This window comes from Dermacentor silvarum, chromosome 6, assembly GCF_013339745.2.
Source record: "Dermacentor silvarum isolate Dsil-2018 chromosome 6, BIME_Dsil_1.4, whole genome shotgun sequence".
NCBI classification, from domain to species: Eukaryota; Metazoa; Arthropoda; class Arachnida; order Ixodida; family Ixodidae; genus Dermacentor; species Dermacentor silvarum.
In genome coordinates, this window is record NC_051159.1 from 7,853,519 (window position 1) to 7,865,675 (window position 12,157).

Sequence of the window (12,157 nt, forward strand, 5' to 3'; positions counted from 1 at the left end):
ACTTGATGCGCAGGCACGACGAAAGCCGCACCAGACGCATACGACGAGAACGATCCGTCTCTGTATACACATTTACCGAGGAGTCATATTCTTTCGACATATATTCAAGTGTTAAATGTCTGAGGCCAACGGTAGGTATTCGCGATTTTTTTAGAAATTCCGGGAATAGATAGACGTACCCGTATTTTGGACATTACCCATGGGGGCATACATGGAAGGTCAGCAGGGGTAAAGTATGATGGTATGGTAGATCCTTGGCATTTAATGGCTCTTGAAAAAGTGGAGTCCGGTCGTATATTGGGAAGTGTCGATAAGGGGTGGCATCCATGACGGCACAGCAGTCGCAGGAATACTCGAAGAGGTTCGCATCGTAGATAGACAGGTAAAGGGGTGACGCGAGCCTCCTCAATTGTTCCGTAGGTTGAGGTGCGACGTGGAACACCGAGACATGTTTTGAGCATCTGTGCCTGGGCACTTTCCAGCGTACGCAAGCATTACCGGCTCATACCTGATAAAACTGGCCGGCTATACCGAATATAGCCGACGTAGAGAGCCTGGTACAGCCGGAGCAGCGAATGCTCAGATGGACCCCACTTGATACCGGCCAGAAAGCGAAAAACTTGAGCAAGCCCAGTTAATTTTTTTCTTTAACATTGCCACCTGCTTCGACCATGAAACACCGCGGTCAATGACAACGTCGAGGTATCTGTGGTGGGCCACATATGGGATAGTATTGCCATTGATCATAATTGGATACCAACACATAAGCTTCCGTGTGAACGCTATCGCAGCGCACTTATCTGAGGCCAGTTGCAGTCCTTGGCACTGCAGGTACTGAGACGTTAAAGTAACAGCTCGCGGCAATCTTGCACGAATTTGCGGTCGCGTGACTGCGGACGCCCATATGCATATGTCATCTGCGTAGGTACTGATGCGTACTGTGTCAGGAATTATTTCCGCAAGGCCAATAAGGGAAATATTGAAAAGAGTCGGGCTGAGCACTCCTCCTTGAGGAACTCCACGGACCACAACGTGTCTTCTCGTTTCGCCATCAGTTGTGGACATGAAGACTGTGCGACCATCTAGGTAACTTTCAATCCACATGTAGAGACGGCCGCCGATGCCCAAATTACCGAGGGCATCAAGAATGGCTTCGTGCAGTACATTGTCATAGGCTCCTTTTATGTCCAAGAAAACTGCTCCTACAAGTCGGTGTCGCCTTTTTCGTGTTCGATCGTGTCCACGAGATCAATGACCCCATCTATTGCAGAACGTCCACGTCTAAATCCGGTCATCATTTCAGGATAAAGCTCATTCTCTTCCATGAACCATTCTAATCTAGTGAGCACCATTCGTTCGATCACCTTACCGACACAGCTAGCTAAAGCTACTGGCCGGTAAGATGACATTTCGTAAGGCGATTTTCCTGGTTTTAGGAGGGCCACCAAACGGCTGGTTTTCCACTGCTTCGGGACTGTACTGGATGACCACGTGGCGTTGTAGTACGACAGCAGGACTTTCTGACCTTCCACACCAAGGTGGCACAGAGCAGTATATGAAATACCGTCAGGTCCAGGTGCAGAAGATCGTCTCGAAGCAGCAAGTGCAGCTTCCAATTCCGGTATCGTGAAAGGAAGGTCAAGACGAGCATCCTTAGGAGGTGGCACGGGTCGATCCAATGTTGGACATGGAGAAATATTGGTACGGGTGACTCTCTTACAGAAGTCTTCGGCAACTTGCACTTCCGTCAGAGATTGGTGAAGTGCTAGAGCACTGGAAAGGATGTTTTTGCTGAGGAGGGGCACGAAGGCTTCGTACTATCTGCCAGATCCTAGAAAGTGGCTTTCGAGGATCCAGAGACAAACAGAAGGTCCTCCACCGTTGTTTTCCCATTTTTTTAAGGTGACGCCGTATTTTTCGTTGAGCTCGTCGACATAAGACAAGGTCTAATGACGATTGAGTTCGCCTAACCTTCCTTTCCGCTCTACGACGGATCGCGCGGAGCCGTTCATATTCAATATCAATCGCCGTTCTGTATGTAGGTGCATTGAAACTTTGTTGTCTTCTGCACTGACGATACAATAATGTCTTCTATATCAGATGGTGAAGTGATGTCTCCGCAATACTCTTCGACAAATGTAGAGAATGTGGACCAATCACTGCAGCGTACAGTAGATGCAGTTGATTGCACAAACCACTTCATCTGCACATATGTTGGTATATTATCGCTCCCATGCGTTTCTATGTTCAAGCACCAGCTGACTGAGGGCAGGAGGCTCTGAGATACAATAGTGAGGTCTAAGCAACTTCCGTAGGTAGTGCCGCGGATGTAAGTGGGAGACCCATCGTTGACGACAGTTAGACCTTCAGTGCCTACCCCGACAGTTCATTGCGGCGCTTCTCCAGTAAGGATGATGAGCATTGAAGTCTCCAATAACAACATGAGGGCCTGGGGAACCTTGTAACACAGTAGATAGGTAGGAGAGGTCAAGTCTTTGTCTAGGAGGTATGTAGGCGCCGCTGATCGAAAACACATGCAGTTTATGTTCCAGTGTCACACACACATATTCATTGCTGTCATGTGGAGTGATCGTGTGCCGAACAAACGTCATGTCGCTGCGTATACACATTAACACTTTGCTCTTCTGTCCATCTTCACGTGACCAGAGCTTAACGAATTCGGAAAGGCGAAAGTCCGACGTGAGATTTGGCTCGCATATCACGATCACTGGGAAGCGGTATTTGAAAACCCGTTGCCTAAAGTCAGACATGCGGCCGCATAGACCTCGAGAATTCCATTTCATTATAACAGAATGATGCATCTTCTGTTCCAATGTCCAGTGTTTTATCGTGAGAGCCATGATTGCCACCCTTATTTTAGAGCCGCTAATAGCGGCTCCATAGCATCTAACGCCTTCACGAGATAGTGCAGTTGGTGTTGCCAATCCGGAGATCAATATACGCATAGTATTTACTAGCTGTTTAAGCATGTCTATCATCTTTTCATTTTCAAGCCTTTCATTACCCTCGCGGCTCTTGGGGAGCGCCGAAGGAGTACCTCCACCTGAAGCCCTTTGTGGTAGCGAAGGCCACGCTACAGCCGAAGAGGTTGGAGGCACGTTGGATGACGCTTCATTCCTTGACGGACGCGGAGGTACTGGAGGAGGCGCATCTTGTGTGTGCCGGCCTTGCTCTCTCTGTGGCACGTTTTGCATCTAACTACTCAAAGGAAGTGCCTCTTTCCCCCGGGACTTGCTCTGGGAGCGGCGACGCCGTTGCCGCCACCGGCGCCTTGTCTTGCGTACGGAATTGGCAGCCTCCTTGTGCGTGGAGTTCTCTCTCACCATTTTTCTCAGAATTTGCCTCTCCTCTGCCATTTTGGGGCAGTCCTTGGATGTCGCTTCATGGGCTCCGTAGCAATTTGCACATTTCATGGCGTCAGTCTCACTGGAGTCTACCTGATGAGCACCACCACATCTACGGCACGACGTAGAGTTCTTACACACAGCACTCACGTGGCCCAGTTTGAAACACTTGTGACACTGTAACGGTCGTGGCACATATGGACCCACCGAGTGCCTCACATAACCTACTTTGATCGATGCTGGCAAAGAGTCTGACTCGAAGACCAACTTGATGCATCGGGAGCGGCCGAATCGGTGGATGTCGAGTATTCGCACTGTCGACGATAGAAGCGATCGTAGGTCTTCATCCTTGATGTCAATGTCCACATCTGATACAACACCACTGCAGGTATCGTTGCCGTACGCTAGGAATGAGCGAACTGGAATGTTGCCAACCACTTGAATGGCTTTTAAAGCCTCCAATACTTCCTGGGAACTCACGTCCACTGTCAGAATGTTCTTCCGAGCATTAATGCGGATCTCTCTCACATGTCCTGAGCCTATTCGATCGAAGTATTTAGTCAGCGATTGTCTGTTCAACGAATTCAAATTCGTTCCTGCCGTAGTTGGGGTGTAGCCAGTTGGGGTGTAGACATTTTTTTTAAACCCATATTTAAATCTTCGAGAAAACAGCGAATGACACTGCATTTATAGCAATATCGCTTATTGGAAGCGAAAACTGACGCAAAAAAGACTGGGCAAACAGCGAAGCTGGCGACACGAACTAGCTTTATCTCGGTTCGTCCAATTTCTTGCGAGGTTATGCTTCGAGACTCGGCCACGTTTTGCGCAAGATCACCCCGTAATCATCGACAGCCCAAGGAGCAACGAACACTCGGTCATTAAAGTATCTGGACGCTTCTGGGCGCTCAAGCGCTTTTGCTCGGTTTCGCGGGCTCGTAACTCCGTATCTTCTGCGAAGCGCCATAGTTTCGCCGCCGCCGCTTCGGCGGCGCCATAATCGGGATTGGACCAAAGTCGTCTCACTCGCTCTCGAGTAGCGGCGCGGCGGCATTCGCGCCGTGCTTCCTCCTTTGGGAGTGACGCTCTCCTTCGGCCGCCCCATCTTCGCGGCGATCGGCTCTGTGCGCAGACGGTGGTGCTTTTGTGTCGCCGCGGCGGCGACCCGGAGCTATTGACCCTTTTCGCGGCGCTCCCGTGGGCGCTGCCATGTTTAATCACGTGGTGACGCGTCCATTGCTTGCCTCAGCCGCCTCCGTTGCCTCCGCGTTTACAACGCAAACGCGTGACGCCGGCGCGGCGCAGCAAACCTCGGTTTCGACGCGTATCGTAGACGGTGACGGCGTGCACGACACGAAGCTTTGGCCACAGCTTTAGAGGACATGTAAGTGCTTTCAGAGCTCATTACGCCTTGTCCAAACGGCATGAGCAGCGTATACGGTGCTTGTACTAAAAGCGGGGCTAGAAATGTATTCCAAGCTGTCCAATCTTTCCGCTTATATATTAAATCGGGATCGCTGTGCTCTGCATTCTTTATTTGGCAAACATTTTGAACCAGCGGCTTGTCATATTTCTGACTCAGTAAAGTTCCTCGGTGCGGCCACTATCTGATTGTTTATTTTCAGCGTAATCATTTGCGGGTCTGCTCTGCTGCGATAAATTTGTTCTTGCCGCGCACAAAGCTTAGAATTTAAATGTTCTGTACTTTGCGGTAGCTCGCAGCAAAGACGTATTATCGCTAGTCCCTCGCTTACTCTGTGGACCGTCACAAAACATTCAGCTTCCAACATTCGTGTCTTGTCGGTGCAGTCGCCGTCACTCATGCTTCGGCACATTTATTCAATTGTCTGCTTATTCACTCACACGTTGGCGATAGGGTGGGCGTATGTTTTCGTGCGAGTAAGGGCGGATGTGTGTAGATAGCGTGCGAGAAACTTACTATGCCAGTAAGTGGCACTACTTCATTTTGTAAGGAGCGGTACTCACTCCCAAGTGCCGACGTTCCGGAGTTGAAGTCCTTTCTTTTGAGGTTAGCTATACAGCGCGGGCGAATTATATTTTTTTATCCTTGAGGAAAGCCGTGCATCGCGAAGGGCGGCAACACAGGCAGTGCTTATGTAGCAGTGGCGACACAGGTTGATTCCATTCATTAATATGTGGATCCCTATTATTGCAGCGAACTACCGCACACGTCTTCCCTTTATCGTTACACATTTTGCAGTATGAATTGGGCACAGTGCATTACCGCACACCCAGTTGCATTTTCAACAGCTGATCGCACAGTAGCAGGGTAGAAGCAGTAATGGTTTTCGTATTCGTGCGCATTCGCTGAGGCAACGTACGGCGCGCGGCCGAAAGCGCCATCTCGTTCTTGTAGAGCAAACTGCTCCGCGAAAAGGCTCCATATATCCCGTGGGTCGGCGCTGTGACGTCACGGCTTAGCTGCGCTTCTGCGCAGCCGCGGCAACCACTCCGCACGACGCGGTGAAGTCACGGCTCGGCGAAGCTACGGCGAAGCGATGCGGCGCACGCGATGACGTCACGGCTCATACAGCTGTGGCAAGGCTCTGCGCGGTCGGCGCAGCTGGGGCGAAGCGTCGCTATGCGACGCACGGTGACGTCGTCGGCAGGCGGAGGCTTTGCGCCGTACACTCGATGGGCCATCCTCGAGCTTAAACAGCTTCGCTAATTCACAGGGGTATATGCCATTGCGCTTGAACCCTTTCTGCACTACTTCCAGGATCGGCTCACAGTTTTTGTCCGCACTACGCGGCCTAACCAAGAGCTTAAACAGCTTCCTTATCAAAAATGAAACGTCAGTATCACCGCCCTCCATTCGTTCACGATGGCATCGACACGGCCCCGTGTGGAGCTGAAATTATGTCGTATTATTGAGGGGCGACGCCTGCAAGGCCGCTGTATGCATTCCTCATTGCGCCCGGGTTGTGACGCGCTTGGTGTCCGCCAGGGCTCATACGGTCTACGGTACACCAGAAGGCGACGAGGGCGCTACTGAAGTTCCTCCAGTCAAGCGACCTGTTTGAACGACTGTGACGCTCCTGAGTTCCTTTGTGCGTGCGTGTGTGTGTGCGTGTGCGTGCGTCCGTGTGTATGCGTGTGTGTGTGTGTGTGCGTGTGTGTGTGTGTGTGTGTTTGTGTGTGTATAATCTCTCTCTCGTTCTTTGTGTATGCATTTTATTGCGATAGCAATTATATGGACACTTCAACCGGATTTCTGCCGTCGCCGTCGTCATCGCCGTGAGGTTCCGTATAGATAAAATCTTCGCCGCGCGCCGCATGCCCTAGCAGAAGCGTGCGGGGCGCGCGCTATCACGGAGAGCGAACGCACTCAATCTCCCACGCGCAAGCAAGGAAGCGGGAAGCCAGCGCCGGAGGAGAGCGGGGGGGGGGGGGGGGCGCACTTCTACTCTGCCAACAACCGCGCTCGTCGCTCGCCCGCACCGTCTCTTATCTCCACTACGGTTCTGACCTTTATGCGCTGTGCATTCGCCGCTCAGTTTCCGTTGAAGCGATAGACCGCACGTACCTTCGCCGGCTGCGGCGTATGCGCTTGCTGCCAGCGTTTTGACAGTCGTTGTCTGCAGTCATTCAGTGTGATCTATTCATGTTTGTTTGTGCGCGCTCACACCACTCTTGTTCATTCAGTTAGTAATAGTCGGGCCACATTTTCCAACGCACGCTAAACATGCAATGCTGCCCGGATCGGCAGTGCAGCGCTACAGGTGTGTCCCTTCGCACGCGCTGCCCACGGGAAGCGCTTCTCATCAACACCACCGTTTCACACGCGCCTTCTCGTGGTCATAGAGTCTCTCTTCATGTCGGTCTACTTACGCCGCAGCACACCTGCTTACTTAATCAGCTCATGTTTACTACAATTCATATTGCTACCAAAGCCGCTCACCTTACTTCGTATGACATTGCTGTGTTGCTATCGCATTCATTGCTTCGCCCTTAGGGCGAAATTGTGACATTTTTTTTTTTTATCTTTCCGTCTCCCCTTACACCTTCCACAGTGCACAGTAGCAAACTGTATATCTACCTTCCGGTTAACCTGTCTGCCTTTCGCATCTCATTTATTTCTCTCTCCTCTCTGGCTCTCTCTCTCTCGTGTGCTGTGTCGCGCCATGTCGCCTCCGTGCATTGTTAGAACGCCGTACGCGCGAGGATCTTGAGCTTAGCGCTTCAGCTTGCTCTCGCTTTCGAGGGTTCGCCTTCGGGCTAAACTGCCAACTCCCGGAGTTTCCTGACTGTGGCTGCTTGATGTTGCTGGGTGTTGCAGGGTGTTGCCTGCTGTCTTACCGAATAGTTCATACTTAAGGGAAGCGCAATCGAGAACGGCAGAAAACTAGGTGGGGTGATTAAGTTAGGAAATTTGCATTGCAAGTTGGAATCAGCTAGCGCAAGACAGGGGTAATTGGAGATCACAGGGAGAGGCCCTCGTCCTGCAGCGGACATAAATATAGGATGATGATGATGATGATGATGATGATGATGATGATGATGATGTAAAATTAATTACGCGCCCAATGGTGGGGTCGAAAATCTGTCTCCGATGCTTTAACCACAACGTCACTATTACAGGTGTACTTCTATCGTGCTTCTAGCACGTACTGTGTTTGCATCATAATCCCAGCTCTTCTAAATGATCGCCGCGTATTTAATACGCTCCCACGCCACTTACCTTTAAGCCAAATAGATAGCTTGCACGTGACGTAACGGACGCAGATTTTCATCGTGCTGGGTCACGAAACTTGGCATCTAGGATAACGTCATTGTAAGCCTATCTATACGTCATTGTAAGACTATCTATACGCACGAATGAATCGGGCATATTTATAGCATTTGATTACCATTTTCGCGAAAGCAATTCGCTTCGCACAAATTCCAAGGACAAGTGCGTGATGCGCAAATAGCATGATTTATCCATAAGTTATCTTTTTATTTGTTCACAGGGTTGGTCTACATCCGACCACAATCCAAAGAAAACCAAAGAAGAGAATCGGGAATACTTGGAGTCCCTGAGTAAGTGCGCCCGGGAACTTGGTATTTGTGCTGCGTACATGGGGAGTAGTTCTTGCTGTGTTAAGTCAAGCGTTTTTGTTTGAAAAATTTTGGTCGAATTGATGCTTTGACATGTGAACGTTTTCGTGCGAATGCGCCGTGTCGCAAACTAGTATACACTTGCTTTGAAGGCTTTCGCTATAAAGAGTTTACTTCTCGTTTGCCAGAATGAACGACCGAATATGGGACTAAATGCATGAGACCACTAACCCCATCTCCCTTTCTCGTACACGCTTCTCCAAAATAGGCCTCGAAACATAGTTTAAAGGGACCCTGAAAGACTTTTCCACGTAATCATAGAATGGCCTCGCTATTAAAAGATGTCTCACGAATCTGAGGCCGCACAAAATTTTTCGAATCCTTCAACTCTAAGAGGAGTTGTCGCACCGGTATTCGGCTTTATCTCTCTATTCGTTTCCGCTAGCACGCTGGAAGTTACACAGCGCAGAAGCCAAGCCATTTATTTGCCTCAAAGTCTGCACTAAGATTGCTCTCGCGATCTTGAAATCAGTGATTACGTTGGTGGGCCGGCTGCTTTCAATGACGCTGCATGACGACATTACGGGAGAGAGAGCAAGCGATGTTTTGCTGTGTTTGAAAGTGGATTGTAAATACCCTGCTGCATGCAGTGCAGTAATATTTGGCTCACGTGCTCACAGCAGCGTCTACGACAGATCGGCAACGTTTTCTTACTATGTTGAAAAAGTGTTTCAGTGCCCTTTACGTGTGTTGCCGTATTTGTGCGATACCAACGCGCACTTTTTTTTAATAAGAAGTGCGTTCAAATTTACATGCTCGTTACAGGCGTAACTAATTCCACTCCAAATCAAAAAGTAAATCGATTCTTACTAAAAAAAGAAAAACGCTCTATGCAAGGTAACTAACCACACTGCCATCGCACAGACATTGTTTCTTCATGGCTTGGTTTGCGGTCGCCATAATCGTTGTGAACACGGTACGCGTCGACTCAGGTTCCTTTACTTGATATGCCTGGTAGAATTGGCTCCATATCACTTTTTTTTATATTTGGGCGATAATATAACTGCGCGTTACAATCGGGGGTGCGGTATAATCGTGCAAACACGGTATTCCGATCTGAGGCCGTCCCAGGCGTTAAATCCCTTTGAATGCAAGCTCGAGAGTATTGTGTGCCTAGAACTTATGACGCTAGAGCACCCATTCGACAATGTTAACTTAACATGCTGTCAATTACATGCTTATTAACCAACTGCAGTTTTTTTAACGCGCTAAAGCCTAGTGTAATATAATGTAGATATAGACGAGCCTCCGAGGAAAATTTTACGTTTTAAATACAATCGGAAACGTCGCAAAACGCGTGCAAATAAATTATGGGGTTTTACGTACCAAAACCACGACCTGATTATGAGGCACGCCGTAGTGGGGGACCTCGGAAATTTGGACCACCTGGGATTCTTTAATGTGCACCTAAATCTAAGTACACGAGTGTTTTCGCATTTCGCCCCCATCGAAATGCGGCCGCCGTGACCGGGATTCGATCCCGCGACCTCGTGCTCACCAGCCCAACACCATAGCCACTGAGCAACCACGGCGGGTAAAACGCTCGCAAATATAGCTGTCTTTAAACCGAAACTAAATATATATATATATATATATATATATATATATATATAACAAAGCTATATGTTGTCCTGTGAAACGCAGCTATTATCGTTTACTAATGATCTTTTTATACATAATGACACCGGCTCTGACATAGATTGTATATTCTTGGATTTCGCTAAAGCTTTTGATCGGGTGGCGCGTGACTTACTTCTTCTTAAATTAAGCAAACTTAACATATACATCAAGGTATTCCACTGGATTAAAGACTTTCTTTCTAACGGTACCCAGTTTGTCATTGCTAACAACTGTTCTTCTGCGCTTTCTTCTGTCTCATCTGGCGTTCCACAAGGATCTGTGTTGGGACCCTTGCTCTTTCTCATTTACATTAACGACCTCCCTGACTGTATCACATCTTTATCAATAAAACTTTTTGCCTACGATTGTGACCTCTACAAAAAACTAGCCCAACCATCTGATCAGCAGAAGCTTCAAGTAGATCTTAACCATTTTTCCTCATGGCGCAATAAATGGATGACGCGTCTATACACCAGGAAATGCAAAAACATGCGAATAACTAGACGGTGCCACACTACTGGCAGCGGGTAATTTCTTTACGGTATCCTACTAGATCATGTGACCTCTCACAAGTACCTCGGCATCCACATCAGTTGCGATCTTTCTTGGCGCACACATATTGAGTATGTTAATTACTAACAACGCAAACCGCATGCTGGGTTACTTACGCCGTATTTTTTCCCGATCACCTTCGTCAATAAAACTACATCTATATAAAGCGCTTGTCCGCCCTAAATTAGATGACGCATGCTCTGTCTGGAACCCCAAAAACACTACACTTTCAGCAACTATTGCATCCATCCAGAATCGCACAGCTCGTTTGATCCTATCAAATTACTCTCGGCATGCCAGCCTGTCATCAATGAAATCAACACTTTGCTTACCTGAACTATCTTTGCGCCGTAGATACTTTCGCCTTTCGTTGTTCCACAAAATCTATTATTATAGTCAGATTCTAAAAGACGATCTTTTTTCCGCTCCCGTCTACGTATCATCGCGTTCAGACCATAACTACAAAGTTGGTGTGCCATCCAGTCGGACCTACAGCGAATCTTTCATTCCGAAGACTAGCAAAGAGCCTTCCCGCTTCCATCGCCGCCATCACCGACACAGACTGCCATTCATGAAGCCTTTTGTTAACATGTTTTCTTTTTTTATATAACTGTATTTTTTTTTCTTTTACTGTGCAAACATTTGTTATTTTTCACTCCTTCCTGTAATGCCCTCGGGCATTGGAAGTATGGTAAATAAATAAATAAATAAATAAATAAATAAATAAATAAATAAATAAATAAATAAATAAATAAATAAATAAATAAATAAATAAATAAATAAATAAATAAATAAATAAATAAAGCCGCCATGCCCACCTCGGAACTCACGCATGACCTAGAACGCGCGACTCCTTGACATGGCCTGCGAGACAAATCAGCACTGTCCGCTGCGCGCTTAAATATCCCAGAGGCGAAGTGCTGGATTTTACCTCATAGGTGCACGCGTAGTCTGCTTAGGTCCGTTCAGAGGTTGCTGAAAGTGTACAATTACCGGCCCTGCGACCGATTTTTTCAGTGATATTTACTACTCAGTTATAACTAACTCAACCAAAGTGAAATTTTGTTGCAGCTGGCCTTTAACAAGCACTGCGCATGCATCCTTGGTCGGTACCCGTAACGTCATTTGTACAGCGTACTACGTAACCCACGAAAAGAAGTTTGGCTTAAATTCAAAGAAGCGCAACTGTTAGCTCTCTACTCATCTCTCTTGCAGCTTGCGTTCAAGGTAGGCCAGATGAAGACGTTAGGTCGAACCATGCACGTAGAGTTTCATTCCAAGAAAGGCAGATCGCTTTTGCCAAGCGCAGATGTTTGGTGTGTCAAATGAGCCCACAATAGGGAACGGTTATGTTGTAAATCTGGGAGATATTTGGATTCTTAGTGTAACTATATGTCGTGAAAGCTTTGATACTGATGGTAAAAGACTGCTTCATTGTTTATTACTGTGGACAACACATTTAGTACAGAGTTGAATCGAAGCCACCTAAATCTGGCAAA

At 47.9% G+C, this 12,157-nt stretch overlaps 2 protein-coding genes across 2 annotated transcripts in view; one reads left to right on the forward strand and one right to left on the reverse strand.

The window, feature by feature from the left end:
* LOC119455273 (uncharacterized) overlaps positions 1 to 12,157 on the forward strand; it is a 191,245-nt gene that overhangs the window by 140,318 nt on the left and 38,770 nt on the right. Inside the window, exon 10 of the mRNA XM_037716676.2 lies at positions 8,339 to 8,408. Coding sequence (XP_037572604.2) covers positions 8,339 to 8,408 — 70 coding nt within the window. The remainder of the gene's footprint in view (positions 1 to 8,338; positions 8,409 to 12,157) is intronic.
* The window catches only part of LOC119456414 (putative deoxyribonuclease TATDN2), a 362,817-nt gene that overhangs the window by 38,854 nt on the left and 311,806 nt on the right, over positions 1 to 12,157 (reverse strand). The gene's annotated exons all lie outside the window — the stretch shown is intronic.